At 35.6% G+C, this 18112-nt stretch overlaps 1 protein-coding gene across 8 annotated transcripts in view; it reads left to right on the top strand.

Moving 5' to 3' along the window:
• Nucleotides 1–18112, top strand: part of TMEM117 (transmembrane protein 117) — a 217003-nt gene that overhangs the window by 135098 nt on the left and 63793 nt on the right. For all 8 annotated transcript variants that reach the window (XR_014688795.1, XR_014688796.1, XM_084507022.1 and 5 more), the window contains one exon: nt 5717–5814. Coding sequence is in view for 6 of the 8 variants with exons in the window: in XM_084507022.1 (XP_084363148.1) it covers nt 5717–5814 (98 nt within the window). In the remaining 2 variants the exon portion in view is untranslated. The remainder of the gene's footprint in view (nt 1–5716; nt 5815–18112) is intronic.

Here is an 18112-nt window from a genome sequence, read left to right as displayed (position 1 = left end):
GTCTGTAGAAAAGAAGTATTTTAACTGTGTTTGGTAGAAATGCAGGTTTAAGGCAGTGCATGTGTGCAAAAGCTGTGGATCAAGAGAATAATTCTGATGTAGCATAGCTTGCAAGGGCAACACTGAAAACACTGATAGAAAATGGGCAGAAAATAATATTGGGGGCTGTTGTGGAAGCAACAAAAGTGAAACAAAGTAGTATTTATCTCATAGTGATCACTGAATTGTAATGGCAAATTTATGTTGGTTTTAGGGTTTACCTATTGTTGAAACAATGTGTTGCTAAGGCAAGAACAATGTGCTAGCTCTGATTAAACTGAGAAAACAATTAAAGAGTAGATTGAAGGGGCCATATTTTGTCTCTGTGATTGCTCTTGCTTTGCAAATGCAAATATAAAAAGAATTTCTTACAATTAAAATGAAGGAGAAAAAATTTAATGAGTGTGGTTGTTTTCAGGGTAGCAATGAAGCTGCATTAGGAATGTTTAAAAATAGACAAGCAGACAAAACTACTTTAAAATCTAGCAATGCATTTGCATCTGACTTAATATTTAGCTTGAAAAAACTCCTCTCTCCTATAGATCAGAAAACTGAGGATAAATATTTGTTGCATATTTTTCAAACAGTTCCACATTCTGTGTTTTCCAAATGCAGCAGAATGGATTAAAATAAATTAGCAGTTATTTCTGAGGTATGTGTATCAAAGTTTTTGACACTTCTGCTCATCTGCTAAAAGAATTTCATAATTAACGAAGACATTTCACATTATTGCTGTGTAAGCCATGGAAGTGATGAGCTATGATCTGCAGCAGACAGGTTTTTTTTCCTTAGTGTCCAGCTGATAGAAGCATAAAAGCATCTTCCATATAGGTTACTCTTGTACTTCAAGTGAACAACTCTGCAATTTTTATCTCAAAGAGAATGAAGACAAAAATGATGGATGGAAGCTTTTAATGACTAAGTGCTAAATGTATCCCTGGTTTTGTGTACACTTGCCATGATGTAGTATAGTACTTGAAGACCATGATGTGATAAAGAATTGATGTGTAGTTAGTGGACCACTTATGTATAGTTTTTACCTAAAAGCACATAGCTACAGAGTGAAGGAAGTGGAATGGGAGTGCAGTACATACTTCGTGGTACATATTGGCTCTCGTTGACTTCATACTTTGGCTTCTATAAATGTTAATACTTTAACCTGATTTAGCCACACCATCTATGGAAAAACAAACAAACAAACCCTCTTGCTGTTATGTAAGCATTGATGAGTACTTACAGAAAGCACCAACAGGCTATTTTGATGAGAAACATTGTGCTGTATGAAACCAAGTGACGTGCACACACCTACCCTGGGAAATTGCTCGTGTCCCCTGGTTCCCACCAGTGCTCTGCTGTGACTGCTACATGGAACACTTCTGCCACTAGTGCTTTATGTCTTGTTCCTATCAGTTATGTTTCTCAATTGGAAGACTGAAAATAATCAATTTCCTTTTTAAATAGTTTGGGGAGAGTGGAAAAGCTCTAATCCTGAACTGTTTCAAGGATGAGTTTCAAATTAAATTGATTTAGTGCTAGTTATGAGGAGGATTATGATTTAAATCAAGAGATTTTGAAATTTTGAAGCTGCTAAAAATATAAATAAATTAACACTTACAACATCTGTGTCATATATTTGATAGTGGTAGAAATATATGGTAAAGAGAAGGATAGGTAATTCACCAAAAATAAAACTTGCTCTTCTGAAACATTGCTTGGAACACAAAATTTGTCCCATCCAAGCAGGATGGTCATTCTGCCTGTTTTTTTACTCATTTTTTATTGATTTTACCAAATGCAGTTACTCAAGCTACTCCACTTTCCAGCAATAGCACCAAGAAATTTTGCCCTCTAATCTGAGTAGTTGCAGTAGTTGCGCTTCTTTACTGATACAAGATGTTGCAGTCCTGCTGGTTGTTATACCTTGTACTGCTCATTACTGAATCTAAATAAATAAATAAATAAATAATCAGAGTTCACCATATGGTTTGTATTTTCAGGCTTTTCTTGCGGATCTTGGCTTCTTCCACATTTTGTTAAATTGGGTTAAATTCTGGAGGGTTGCTCTTATGCTGTTTTGATGATTTATCAAAGTGTGAATAAAGCAATGAAAATCCTCCACTGAAGGTGGTATCTACTTAATTAACGTTGTGCCATGGAACACATCACATCCTCGAGAGCTTGTCCAGCTTCCATTTCTCTTCCAAGATGCAGTTTCTACAGTAGCTTTTATAGACAAGTGCTACTATGAAACTATTTGATGTACTTTTATATTTTTAAGTTTCTGAAAAGCAATTCAGCAGATGAAAACAGCTTGGCCAGAAGCCCATGCCACATCAGTTTTCCAGGAATTATCAGTTAGTGCTCTGAAGATCACAGTGTAGCTCCTACAAATGAGTAATTTGGAAGATGTTTTGAAAACATGGCCATAGTATGAGGTCATTTTCTTCTTTTTTTTAAGAAAGCATCACTTGCAATTAACTTATTAATAGAAAATAGTTAGGCTTTCATGAAACTCCCACTGCAGACATTGCTGTGAAGGATTCTGTGGCTTCCACCACAGTGTTTTTGGACATGGTTGTCTAGGGAGCAGAGATGCAAGGTATGTGCGGAGCATCCCAAGCAATATGCTCAAAGACCAGTGGCATGGAAAGAATATATATATGATCCTTAAGCTACCTTGCTGTTCCACCTAGTGAGGTACCTTAGATATCCTACAGTGTCCTACTGTTGTTTTTTGTTTGTTTCTGTCTTTGTTTCTCTTTTTTTTGGTTGGTTGGTTGTTTTTGTTGCTTTAAATTTTTGCTTTCTGCTCTGGTTGTCTGTGTAAGTTACTTTTTCTTAACATGACTTTGAAACTCACTTTCTTTTATATGATGTGATACAATATGATATGACGATATCAAAAATAACAATGTAATTTTCTGTAGTAAAAACAGTGAATCGTATAATTTTGCTACTAATTTAATGATAGTAATATTCCTTTAAAAACATTGTTATTTTTATAGTTAATGTGAAATGAACTGTATAAGTAGTTAATAAAGTATTATTTTTATTTGGCAAAGTGAAATTTAAGATCACATAATATATTGCAAAGCATACTTACATATTTTAATGAAAATATTTTGCTCTGGCATTTGTAACGGAAAAAGTCAGTGCATTACGAAGCTTTGTGTACTCCCATTCAGTCTATCCATTTCTCTCATTAGACACTAAATAAAATGAAAGAGTATAGTCATAATAATAAGGGCCATTTCTTTTTGAATTGAGTCAGTGTAATTAATTGTTTAAAGTATGATATCACATCTCTTAGCTGTTCAAGAAAAAAAAATGCATTACTTAATTACTTTGTAAGTTGCTTTCTCTGGTTTATCTTGATTATGTAAGATGCAGGGATACATAGAATTACTGAAGCGATCAATTATTTTCTATTCCTGAATATCAGCAGTGTTTTCAAATACAGCAGAGTAAAAAAAAAAAAAAAAAAAAAAAAAAAAGATAGATGTTTACTAGTCAGTAATTGCATAGTGAAATACAAAAAGAGAAAAAATAAAAACCCCCAAACCACGCACATCTCATATTATTAAGTTGTGCAAATTAAATGAAAGTTTATGTTTTTGTTTCTTTTTCCAAAAGCATTCTACCAACAGCAATGATTTTTGGTGTTTCTGTCCAAAAAGTTATTTGCACTTTGACAGTGTTGAGTACTTTTCTCCCGTAAGCCGTCCTTGACTAAACCAGAAAATGAATTTGATTTCTCTAATGCAAAAGGTAATTGGATTTCTCTTTATGGAATGCATCCGTTTAATGACTGTCTCTGCTTCAGCCAATTTAGCTGCAAGTGACCTGACATTGATCTGGTGATATGACTTTAAATAAATGCCACAGCTGGGAGATGAGGGACCAACTGTCTGATATCAGAAAGAACATTTCCTGCCTCCTCTTGCCATTTTCCTCAAAAAATATCTCCTTCTTGAATGTCATTCTCATGAAACATGCCACTAATAATTGGTCATAGAGCAGCAGATTGCATCCTTCTAGCAAATAATAAGTATTTCCCAGAAAGCGACTGGAGCAACTATTTTAAAAATTGAATAAAACCTCTCAGAATAACTGTTCTTCTTCACAAGTATTTATTACTGTGTAGATTTTTCCTAAGAGATTAAGTGTAACTAAAGTAGTAAATTAAATCTTTACAGAGGTCTTGTTCAACATTAAATATTCATTGAAATATTTGTTTAGCTAATGGGGGTGTTGTAAAAAAGTATCGTAGCATGTTTATCCAAGAAAAGAATTACCTACAGAAAACAATTAATAAAGGTGGTATTGCACAATATAATCTGCTCTTTCTTCAGGCTAGGTTTAATGGAGTCATAAAATCCTAGAATGTGTATTTCCACTTATTTAACATATTCATTATCCTTCAGACCTAGTCCTTCAGGCTAATTTACTAAGCAATTTTAACCCTCAGTGGACTAGGAGCCAAAATTTAGAAGCTGAGTTTATCGTCGTTTTGATGTAATCATGGGCTATGTGTTCTCTTAACATTGTTAATGTCTTTGAAACTAGTAGCTCACACACTACATGGAAATGAGATCTTAAAAACTCTGTACCAAGATGAATGCAGTGGAAAATAAAACCAAGAAATCTTGACTTCAAGTTGAACACGTTTCCTATTGAAATTTCATTTCATACTAATCACAACAATTAGTAATTTTCCACAGTGTACTGACACCAATGACAGACAGTAAGAATTTGTTTCACTTGTATTTAGTAGCAGGTTCTCTCCCCTATTTCCTTTATCTGTTCTTTATCAATTCTTTCTTAACCCTTATGTATGGATAGCTTTTCCACTCTTCTGGATCTTTTGCACAACAGAGGTGTTGAGTTTACTGTATGTAACTTTCACTAACTTGTAGTACAGTTATCTTGAAATAAATGAATATGAAAACATGAGCTTCCCAAAGGTGCAAGGGCCTGAGGGGTATTCACCTCCCTCATTTAGCTGAACGTCATTTTTAATTCTTTTGTGTACTACCCAGAAGTAGTGCATGCATATGAGTCTCTGGACAGAGAAACAGATGGTCTTTTCAGATAGGAATTATGAAAATGAGAATAAATATTTCATATTTTTAATTTTCATGCAAGTTTTAAGGGGTTTTCATGTCTCTAGTCCCAAGTGTGCTTTTGTTAGTGATACCAGAAAGCAAGAAGAGATTATAAATGGCATATAGTGCTTAATTCACAGGCTTACGCTCCCTGATACAACTCTGTCTTCAAGAGTGAAAATGCTGCCGATGCTGTTCTCATGGAAATGGATCCCCATCCCAGGTTGGGCTGAAAAGCCACAAGTATGCAAGCTCTGTAGCCATAGGCGAAACCAACTTACACTCTATAGTTTGCCCTAACTTTTAGGTTAGTTCTTCTTCTCTTCTTATTTTCGGATCTCCACAGGTTTCCTTCTTTTTCAAGGAATTGCTTGCACTTCTAGAGGCAGAATGTGTAGGACAATATACTTTTAGTTGATTAAAAATGATGTTGGAAATATTATTTTTCTACTGTCTATAATTAAAATCATCAGAACTGAAGCAGATTTGTCATACATAAAGTGTTAAGTCCTTCTTAGTGCTTTCTCTTCTGGCAGCAGTTTAACTATATGTTACCTCTGTTTTCTCTGTAGGTCACTGACATGATGCTTCAGGACAAACCCTACCCAGACTGGGGAAAGTCTGCCAGAGCTTTCTGGAAGAAAGGAAATGTTAGGATCATTTTATTCTGGTATGAATGTAATAAAATCAAATTCTGGTAAATTAAGCTTTTATAGATCATCCAAAAGTCTATCTTCTAATTCTCTGTGGCAGGAAGAGATATAATGGAAATACAAGGTAAGAAAAGAAAAAGGGGAAAAATGACACTCAATCTAACAAAAAAAAAAAAAAAAAAAAAAAAAAAAAAAAAGCATTATAAGCTGTATTTAAGTGAACACTTCCTAAAAAATTGTTTATTTAAAAGTATAATTTTAAAATTGATTTATACTGTTTCTTTTATTGTAACCTTGACGCCATTTAAAATGGAGTTTGCTCCAAAATTTTTACTGCATCAGAAAATACTTAGATGACCAATTGTGAGTCCTTTTAATTAAGGTAAGTAGATAAGTAGATGTCCTTTTGTGACCTTGAAATTAATAGGAGTAATTATTTGAATTTGCACTTGAATGGGATTGCAAATAGCAAGTCATCTTCAGATTATTAAGAAAAATTTATAAAAATCAATACAAAAAATTGTGAGTGTTAAGCATTTCTTTGACCTTAACTGTAGCCTCTTCCAGGTAAATTCAGACCAAGTGGAACTGTTGAAATAGAACACATATTATGTCAGGAAAAAAATGGAAGATGGAAAATGTATAGTCTAAGAGGCAGACAGAGAACCTTGTGGCTAAAGATGAAAGAAATTACAAAGATTTTTTTCAACTACCTCAGAAGCAGAAAATCTGATGAAAATATTGACATACCTGTGTTTTGTTTTGTTTTGTGTTTTTTTTTTTTTGTTTGTTTGTTTGTTTGTTTTAAAGAGCAAAGGGAAGAATTTAGAGAGAATTGTTACAGATATGCAATAGTACCTATACTTCTTAAGCAGCAAGGATGGGACTCTATATTAAATTGGGGCAATTAAAAGAAATGCTAAGAGAAATGTGAAAACTAAAAAGAGAGCAGAATCAGGTGGCTGATTGTCTGCAGCCAAGGCTTGTAAGGAACTGAAGGGGCTGAACTGATGCAAATTTTATTAGCACTTAATTGCCTATTGAAAAACTGAAGGTTAAAAACTGGCTTTTGTTTTGGTTTTGATGCTTTTTTTTTCAACAAACAAGAATTATCCTACTGGCCTGTAAGTCTTAGCTCAGTATTAGTTAAATGGATTGGATACATCATTAATAATAGAATTATGAACAGAACTCGAAATTAAATTCTGCTAAAAGAAAACAGGGTAGCTTTGCTGAAAAAAAACCTTCTCTGATCTGTTAGAAGTCTTTGAACATGTCATCAAAATAATGGATGAGGAAGAAATGCTTGATCTAATTTATTTGGACTTCCAAAAGGCTTTTGACAAAATTCTTCACTGAAGGCAATTAAGAAAAATAGTAAGCCCCATGGAGTTCGCTGAAGTCATCTAGGAATCAGCTAAGAGCTGTGCAATGAAAGGTATAAATAAAGTAATATTTTTCTGCTATGCTCATTAGGGTGGGGACACCTGTTCCTTAATGTTACAAATAGTCTTCACAATTTGTATACATCATATACATTAGAAAGCTAGGTGAAAAGATAACGTGATTGAAAAGACTGAATTCTGTAGAGGAGCTCAAACAACTTCTTGCTGTGCAAGGCATGAAGAGGAAGATTCTGTCTCAGTATACTGGGGTGGTCAGAAATGTAAAGCAGATGAATCAAAAAATACTTGGATATGTTACATGTGGGCTAGCAATTATACGAGTATCATATCATTAAGTCAGTAAAAAGCTAATCAAGTTTTGTTTACCTTTATCTAAAGAATTGCCTTGTCTAAAAGACTAGAAGGGAGATTAATTAAGAGTCAAGTTAAAAAAAAAAGGTAATTTCACAGACTGGAGGAATAAAGAAAGGGTTAAAAGCAAGGTGTCACTATAGGGATTTTTCTTTTCAAATTTATACATCAGATAGGGAGAATAATAATGCGCTATTAAAACTACATTTATATTGTTACAAAAGATGTTATAACTTCTTGCAGGCATAAATCTTGCAGTTAAAAATCTGTATTTTCTTTCAAATAATATTCACATTAACAAATTTTACCAAAAGTTTAAAATGGAGATAAAGTAAAAATGCTTTTTTTTTTTTTTTGTGAGTGATTTTCATGCTGAAGAGTATGCTTAATGGGGGGCTTAGAAAACTAAAAGTTGGCATAAATAGTCTTATTTTTAGCTTTAAGCATTGAACTAAAATCACCCTGTACAGAAGTGTACATTCTGTAGAGATGTTATTTAGATATTGCATGTTAGATAACAGTATATATTAGACCCTTTTTATCTAGTAAGTAGGAAAAATGGAGGAGGGAAGTTTAAATACTGATAGGGTTATGCAAATAATGAGAAGTCTTGGTATTTCATTTGTTATTGTTGAAGTCGGGTGATGTGAGCAGCCTTATTTCTGAAATGTTCCAAATGAAGCATCCTTGATAGTATGTGGTATACACAAGCAATGTAAATATTGGATACACACTGGACTTGTTTTTTTCTGGTAACTTCATTTTTGCTTTCAGGTTTTTCTTTGTAAAATTAGAAAATGTCTATAAACATACCAAAGACAGACGGATTGTCATGGGGATGAAGACACCATCCACTTGTTTGTAACAGCTGATCATGTGATGGCTTTGTGTTTCTCATCTGGAAACATTCTCAGCTCTCCAGTGCAACTAATTAGTAAAGGTTTTAATCTAGCTTATGCTCTCCTGTTTTAAATCATTCCTTGGAAGCATTGTCAACAACTGGTGCTTGGTTGCTCCTGAGGATTCTGGCTGCCTTTTGTATGTCTTCAGAATATAATTCTTCCACAAACAGCTCAGCTAGCTCAAAAATGTCCATTTGCTATTTGCCTTTGCCTAGTCTCTCACTAAAGAGTTGATTGAAGTACATTCTACTTTTTAAAGCTTTTTTGTTGTTGTTTTATTGATAAAAAGATCTCCGTTGTGGTCTTCTCCAGCTCTGCTCATGGCTAATTCCACCATGCAGAGACACATTTGTATAATGCTGTTATGGTCTGTGTTACAAATCCCCTGTATAGGGATTTGGTGAGATAGCTTTCAGAGAATGCAATGAAGTATCTGGAACACTGGTGGAATTGCTAGGATAGGATGGGAATGTTTGTAGACTAAGGAAGGAAAATACCAGTGGGGTATTCAATATCCCTACACCATCTGTCAAATTATATATGATATGCGAAGATTGGCATTTGAAAGAAGCAACAAGAAAAAAAAGGATTGTTAATTTAAGCCAGACAAAGATCTCGGACAAGACTGACTACAAGCCAGCAACAAGCCAGTAGCTACTGCTAGGTTAAATAAATAGCTTAAAACAGTAGTTATTTTTAATGTTTGGATATTAGTGAAAGCAGAAATACAATGGGCGAAGACTGATTCTCTTGTGAATAGTTTTTTTATTCCTCTGGAATATTGAATAAGTCCAACCTATGCTAAAGGACTCTTTTTTAAGAAAAGCACTTCTCAAGATAGAAAAAAAAGATGACTAAACACATTAAAAAGTGAACTGCAAAAGGAAGAAAATATTGTTAATATGAAAAATTACCTATAACTAATTATGAAAAAATACCTATAATTAATTTAGTAAGGAGTTACGGAACCTTTGTTTTATATGAAGCAGGTGCTGATTCTTTTGAGATCTCAGCAAGAAAGACATGGACACTCAAGGCAGCTAAACTGGTTTATTGCGTAAAGGCTGGAAATTATAGAAAATGTAATAGCCAATCTTATGTCCCTTCTGATGCTAGGAACCTCAGCTATTGTGGGATCAAGTGAGGCCACCTAGGCTGATGATGGCATACTGTGCAGAGGTCCCATCCATAAAGGATGTTCATCAGCTTCACTGCTCTTCATATCTTCAGAGTATTTTTCTAAGTGAACAAACTTGTACAATACTGAATTTTCTAGATGGTACACTGAGGTTTGCTGAAAGTGTTGCACTCTTATATATCTGTTTTGGAGTGAGCTCTTACAAGCAGTACATGTGGGTAGTGCTGTTGAAGGCAGAGCATGCTAATGCCATGGCATTTGCTCAGGTTACAATACTGTCACTGCTGTCAACAAGGCCCATGGCTAAACTCTGCCTACTATGTGCCTGAAATCACAATCACAATGCAATGTCTTCCCTTGCCCCCCCTTCAGAACCTGTGAAACATCACCCATGGTAGTTACAGTAATATCACCAGGACATCTCTGGGCTGTGCACACAGTTTGGGTAATAGAGGAAAGACCCTTATACTCTTTCTATCTTGACAAACTGTCCCAATATTAATTATCCTCAAAACTTTCCTGACAAAAGACAAGGGGATTATAATGAGGAAAATGTAAAGAGTTCTGCACGTGAACTTTTAGCTGAACAGAAAAAAAGAACATGAACAAAAAGAAATGAGATTACTGGAAGAGAGTAGAAGTGCTGCTGAGGACTGTGTAACCAGGGAAGAGAAAAATGATATGCAAAGATAGATTATCAAAATGGTGGAGTGTCGTGATAACAGAGGACTGTGCAGCTGAATACTGATTGCGGACAGGGTGACAGAACAATATACACCAGCTCAATGTTTAAATATGCAAGTAGCAGACTGGAATCCATTTCTGTGGTGTCACTGGCTAGACATTCATTGTATGTGTACACAATGATCAGTCTTCATCGGTGCAAATACGTGCCTGACAGAGGACTCTTGTCTGAAATAATAAAAAAGAACATACCAACATGGAGAAGAAATAAAATAATATGGGGAACGGTAAATTTCCAATTCTCTGTATTTGACTTTGGAAACTGAATAATATTCTCTATTAGTGTGTGCTTCCATAAACTCTGTCTAGCTTTCTTTAGTGAAGAGCAGGACTGAACATGCTCAGAAATGGGTTAGTAATCATAGTACTTTGATGCAACAAGTTAGCGATATAGTTTTAAAAACTTTTATTCAAATTAATTGCTCAGAATTGCTACAGACTACTGCATCATGTACACATGTTATATTTTTAGAAGATGATATTAAACATGAGTTTATGTAGGTTTTTTAATTGGACAATATTTTGTGCCCTGCAAGTAGAGTAAGCTTCCTTACAGGATAGATAGCCATGTCTCCTACACAGAAATGAAATATAGCTTCTTTCAGTGATTTTCTGTTATGCACCTAATTGAGTGTTTGTTTTGATAACTTATATTTCTGTATTCTGTGCATTCACAGTCAAGATGATAAATGTGTACTGGACTATTACATTCTTTTCACTTATATGAATGTAGTTCATATATTTGTTTCAAAAGACAGCTTCTTGAAATATCCATTCTTTTCATTATAAGCTGCACTGAGAAAAGCTAATTAGACATAGCTTTACCAACCAAAATTACATACTAATCTAAACAAAACAAACCTTTCATTATGTTTGTGTAAAGGTTTCTTTTGTGATGCAGTCATACAAATACAACTGTACAAAACCACAAAATAATTATGTATATATACATACAGAGTAAAATATTCATACATATGCACACATACATTATTCACTCTGTATTTTGGAAATTTTTAAGCTCACCCATTAATTCTTTCATACTTAAATAATTTATCGTGTAATATGATACTCACTACTGGACTGAAACCTGGAATTACACAGCAGGGAAGGCAGGTTTCCCAGTAAACAGTGTAAATAGAAAAAGCATAACAATATTTTTCAGTGTTAGTGCTCCCAGTGAATCTTTTATGCTCATGCTATAACCAAAGTAAGTAACTTCAGTTTGGCCTCAGTTTGGATAAGCAAGTCAACAAACAAGTTCCTCAGCATTTACTCTCTGTTTCAATACAAAATCTTCACTTTCACAGAGAATTCGTATTGAGCATTCTGACTACTAATCTGGGCAGACATTGTTAAATGGATTGTGAGAGGATAAAACTGTCCATGAATTGGTACATTTAGTCAGGCAATCAAGAATTAACACATGATCACCATTTGTAAAGAGATTACTAAAATGTTTTTGATAGCATTCATTTAATTTCTGTTCTGTGTATTATTAGTAAACTCTGCTGTAAGATTAATATAATTAACATATGTTGAAAATAAATCCTAATAATCCAGACCAACCAACTTTCTTTCATACAAGTGATAATTGTTCAAGTATATATATGTTCTTAATTTTCTTCACTTAACCATACTACCTGAAAATGTATTACTTGAAATATTCAAGCAGCTTTTTGTTCTAACCTAAGTTTGATCCAGTTCAGACTCTCTGGGTCAAGTCTTGAGCAATATTTTCTCATTTTGATAGCAAAGTACTTTTATGCTGTCTCATGTGGAAAAGTAAGAGTGGTTAGACCTCACTAGAACGTCTCAAGCGTGACAACCCCATGCACCAGACCCTGTTTGGGGACCTCATTCTCTCTCATACTCTCCCCCCCACTCTTTGGTCAATGAAGTGTCAGTAATTCAGCATTTTCCCATCGATCTGCTCTACCCAAAGAGTTATTCAGTCCTCTTTAAACACTTCTGTCTCCCCACTGACTTCCAGTATAAGCAATAGCTCCAGGCTCAGAAGCAGGAAGAGAAAAGGACAAAAAAACTGGGGCTCTAAGCCAGCTGTGGGGTGGTTGGCTTCTGAGATAGTGTTTGCTGCTTTGACATCATGACCTTTCCCTGGCTTTTGTCAGGAAAATCAAGGAGATAGGCACATCCTAGTCCACAGTCCACCTGTGTGTCCAGGTGGGGCATGTTACTCATGGGCTAGTAATGTGTGAGTGAAAGGAAAGGTAGGTAGCTCTGCATGGCATTGCATACGCATGAGCAGAGAGACTGGATCCATATGTGAGGGAGTGTACGTGAGTCTCCCATCTGCCTGACCTGTCAAGAAAGAAGTTTGTACCTTGCCTGTGCCTATACCAGGCTCTATTTGGAACGGCTGTACCCTGCGTTTTGCCCCACTCTGTTTGCCATAGGAACAGTGAGATAAGTCATTCCTCACAGCAGTTTTCTCCGCAGAAGGAAAAGCATTTAAGACAAAAACAAGCTTAGGGAGCTCTGAGATCTCAAATTCAAAAAATACTATCAGGTGAGATCACTTTAGCATGAGGATAAGTTTGTTAAATTCATCTTGTTAAAGTAAATAAAATAAAGTGGTCACATTTTTTTTCTTTTTTCTTTTTCTGATGGAGACTCCTACAAACCAAACAAAATGTATGTTCTTTCTTACTTGTATTTATATGAATATAAGAAGTGTTGGCAGAGATGGAGAGTGGCTGTAGCATGGCAATTTATTCTCATACGATGTAGGACACACACATGCATATTAACATCCACAGATACAGCCACAATCTAAATGGCAATAGAGGTGAGCAAAGGAACTCTTAACACCCACTGTACAAACACTATTACCCTGATAAGCTCCAGTGTTGAAATATTTCATGTACTGGCAAGGTAAAAACGATTCATGGACCAATCTGACTGAAAGGTAGTTGTACTGAACAGAGAAAAAGTGCATCCATTAGCTACAGCGGGTTTAGGATTGGGACCATAAACTTCAGTTTCACCTTTGATTTGGCTTGAATTCTTTTGAACTGTGGTACCATGTTTGTATCTTATAGTGTATCTTTTCAGTTGCTCAGCCTGTTTAAAAGTTTTTGAGTTATATTTGGTATGTACTTGCTGTCTTCAATAGCTGATAGCCTGTTAGAAAACGAGACTGTTTTTATTCCTACATGATTGCTAGATCTCTAAGTATAGCCCTCATAATTGGATGGATATGGCAACCCATCTTCACCTCTTAAAAAGTACATTTTATTCTATCCCTGTTAGTGAGCAAGAGGTATATCACGAACAGTTACTAAAAATATTTTATCCAATGTGTAGCTTTAATAAAACTTCTTAAAGTGCAGTGTCGACAATGCTTCAGTAATAATGGCACTTCTAAATGAAAATGCTTTCACAAAATCACATTCTATGCCAAAAAAAAAAAAAAAGAAAAATCTGTAATGCTTAGATGAATTTTTTTCTTAGCAGGTTTCAAAAGTTTTTTCTTTGAGATAGTCAAATGCAATCCTCAGTTCAGGCACAGGGCCATTTTAGAAGGGATGTTGCAGCTAGTCCTCTTTTAGCATCATCTCTTCACTTCCCACAGAATTTTTGCTGAGCTGGAGACACATCTGCCTCCTCTTAGGGCCCAAGGAAAATCTTCCAGGAGAAAAGCAGAATCACTGATGTGGTGGGTTGTTCTGTCAGTGTCCTCCTCCTGGTTGTTTTCCCTTCTTTCATCTTCTGCAATGTAAATTCATTTGTTATTAGAAAAAATATCTTCTTCAATATAGCTCGTACAACTAGCCTCCCTCTAGATCCACTGAAGAGTAGGGTGAGTGTCAGAAAATATGCATTATGTGATCATGCATGCAGAAGAAAATTCTGAAATTTAGATTATAACAATATATAATTGATTAATTGTGAAAGTTACCCCAGCACAGAAGTTCCAAGTACTGCAATTAGATCAGCATGCACACTGTGGGCAATTATTGATACAGCAAAAAAATATGCATCGAGTTAACAAGGTAGAAATTTATTGTCTTTCATCCTTACTTAGCTGTGCTAAGGCTTGGTAAAATCTTGGCCCAAACATGATCTGATTGACTGAAACTCAAGCCTCTTTGGAGAAGCTTTAAAAAATCCATGCTGAATGGAGAATGTTCAGCCTCAGCCAGTGTTTTTGTGCAAGATGTACATCCTGAAAGGCCACAAAATTCAATGGAGATCAGAAAATGAGTGCTTCAGCTGCTGGTGCTCACAGCCGTAGTTCACAGACTTTGTCGTGGCTGGATTCCAAAAATCAATTCAGTTTTGTAGAATAAATGTGGTGATTACAGCAATTAAATTATTTCCATTCCTGGAATCCAGGAGTAATTTTTTAATATAACATTTCTCTGTAATGCATATCATGCCTTAGAATTTGCTGATATATTTAGCTCAACTCCTGACTCATCATCTTTCTCGTATCCTCTTATTTCCCATAAATACTGAATATTCAGACAATCTGGATTAGAAAGCACATGGGAGCCATTTCAATAAAAGCGTATGCTTGGTTAAAACTAGTATTTCAGGTTGTTCTTAACCATGAAGGTGAATGTACATACTATTAATTAGTGCTTGTATAAAACCCCCATTTAAAATGTAAGGAGCATTTCTTTTGTTTCTTACTTGCTTTTCTAATTTAGAAAAAATATCAGTAGAGCTTTAAATTTAAAAGAATTTGCTGACAGCTATTTAAATCAAGATGTGCAATTTTAATTTTTTATTTATTTTTTTTTTCTTAGCCTGGATGAGAATATTGTGGCCATATTTTTATTTCAAATAATTGCATGTTGTCTGTCTGTAAGTGTGACAGTAGAAAAAAACAATAGCTAAAACAAAGAATAGATGAATTTGTCAATAAAATCACAACAAAGGGTTGTTAACAAAAGGTGCCTGCAGGGCTCCTTGTTTCATAATGTATGTTTTGATGATTTAACTTTTTATAATATTTTTTTTTTGACAACACTTAAAAAGTCTTGGTAGCTGTTAAATGCTAATTAAATTTCAAACCTGTATCTTAGGGGTACTTTGTCCAGCATGAAGTTATCCTGATGAACATAATGAATTTGTCATAATGACTACTCATGGCTTCAGTAAATGTTATGGAAACAAAAATAGCATTAAAACACTACTAGACGTTTTCTGTCTTTTCAGGCTATTTACATACTGAAATGAACTATATTTTCCTTGAGGAAAAAAAAAAAATAGACTGCAATTTACTGTTTTTTTTTTTTTCTACTACTGATTGTGTCATTGGTGAGCATAGCACTGATCCTCATACAAGGAGTAAATCTTTCTGGATTTCAATGGGATGTTTCTTGTCCATTATGGCTGAAGGGGTAAGGCAAAGCCAAAGGACAACCATCTGAAAAAATATATTCAGCCTTGAGAGATGTTCATATTTTTGGAAGCTTTGTTTCTTGTACTGCTTCCCTTCCTGTCACTGCTTCCCTGTTTGTTTTTTACACACCCTACTAGAATCCACTTGTTTTGTCACAAAGTAACTTGAATCTAATGGAGGTTGGACTCGATGACCTTGAGGTCTCTTCCAACCTAGAAAATTCTGTGATAGAAAATTCTGTAATTTTGCTAAGAAAAGGATATCTTAAACTTGGGAAGGTAGAAGACAAAAGCCAAAAAATTATCAAAAGATTATATTAAAAAAGCAGAGGAATTAATGTTAATTTCATGACTTGCTATCACAACTTTAGTTTATTCAGATATTCTGGGAAAAAAAAAAAAAAAAAAAAAAAAAAAAAAAAAAAAAAAAACACATTTATTATTTTACAGATGCTATATACAGGTTTGTCCAGGTGCTGAATAAGTGTTCTCTTTGAGAGCTCAGGACTGTGTTAGCTCCGGTGCAAGGTGTTGGACCCTTCTGCTCTTTCATACATCGGGGTATTGCATGGTGTGTAAAATGTGTGTAAAAAGTTTCTTTTTCTTTTCTTTCTCTTTCTGCCTGTTTAATAACTTTCTATTCAGATGAATTCATTTTTATCTGAATTTATACATAACTGTTGGAACTGTAAATAATGCAGTGCCCTAAGGTGTCACTGTTATGAACTGAAACTAATAATAATAATAATAATAATAATAATAATAATAATAATAATAATAATAATCTGGACGAGGGCATTGAGTGCACCCTCAGTAAGTTTGCAGATGACACTAAGCTATGCGCGTGTGTCGATCTGCTTGAGGGTAGGAAAGCTCTGCAGGAGGATCTGGATAGGCTGCACCGATGGGCTGAGGTCAAGTGTATGAAGTTCAACAAGGCCAAGTGCCGGGTCCTGCACCTGGGGCGCAATAACCCCAAGCAGAGCTATAGGCTGGGAGAGGAATGGTTGGAGAGCTGCCAGGCAGAGAAGGACCTGGGAGTGATGGTGGATAGTCGGCTGAATATGAGCCAGCAGTGTGCTCAGGTGGCCAAGAAGGCCAACGGCATCCTGGCTTGTATCAGGAACAGTGTGACCAGCAGGGCTAGGGAGGTGATCGTCCCCCTGTACTCAGCTCTGGTGAGGCCGCACCTCAAGTACTGTGTTCAGTTTTGGGCCCCTCGCTACAAGAAGGACATGGAGGTGCTTGAGTGGGTGCAGAGAAGGGCGACAAAGCTGGTGAGGGGCCTGGAGAACAAGTCCTACGAGGAGCGGCTGAGGGAGCTGGGCTTGTTCAGCCTGGAGAAGAGGAGGCTCAGGGGCGACCTTATCGCTCTCTATAGGTACCTCAAGGGAGGCTGTAGCGAGGTGGGGGTTGGTTTGTTCTCCCACGTGCCTGGTGACAGGACAAGGGGGAATGGGCTTAAGTTGAGCCAGGGGAGTTTTAGGTTAGATGTTAGGAAGAACTTCTTTACTGTAAGGATTGTGAGGCATTGGAACAGGCTGCCCAGGGAAGTGGTAGAGTCACCATCCCTGGAAGTCTTCAAAAGACGTTTAGATGTAGAGCTTAGGGATATGGTTTAGTGGGGACTGCTAGCGTTAGGTCAGAGGTTGGACTCGATGATCTTGAGGTCTCTTCCAACCTAGAAATTCTGTGTGATTCTGTGATAAATTTTAAACCTTCAGTAAATTAATTTCCTATAAGCATCCTCCCATAACCATTGTTTCAAAACAACAATTAAAAACACATTTATTTAAGCTCTCCATTGTGCTGGCATTGTGCAGTCCAAGAACAAGTGACCTCTTCACCCTGGGGAGGTTACAGTCTGGAATTCAGATTTTAAAAAGAAAAACAATGCAGAGATGCATTAAACCCTTCATCTACAAATACAATTTGCTGTTCACAAAAGCAGTGCGTCGGTAAAAGATGACCCTTGACACATGCTCAGCCTCTAATCATTTGCGTGTTTTGACCTGACATCATTGATTGAAATATTCCAGGCCCATTGTCATAGTGCAGCAAACATAGATCTTGGCCAAGGAAATAAAGCAAAGCATGTTTTCAACGACAGTAAACAATCTGGAAAGATCTTACTTGACTTTTAAATAATATATTGAATTGTAAGATCTGTAATTCAGGTGGGAAACAATCATCCCTGAGTAAATTTAATATGGTCAATCTGAAGTAAGACTGCACATGCAATGGCGATGTCATTCTTAGTGCACTGATATTCAGGATGAGACTTCTCTCAAAGGCAGGCCCAAGTTCCTTGTCTAAGCTTCTCTGCAATATTCTGTCACATGAAGTCTAACATATGCTACAAAACTTTAAAGGTTAATATGAATTCAAATGTTTTCCAGGGTTT

The sequence above is a fragment of the Aythya ferina genome (assembly GCF_964211825.1).
Source record: "Aythya ferina genome assembly, chromosome: 1".
In the NCBI taxonomy this organism is placed as follows: Eukaryota; Metazoa; Chordata; class Aves; order Anseriformes; family Anatidae; genus Aythya; species Aythya ferina.
This window is presented reverse-complemented; position numbering and strand designations above follow the sequence as displayed.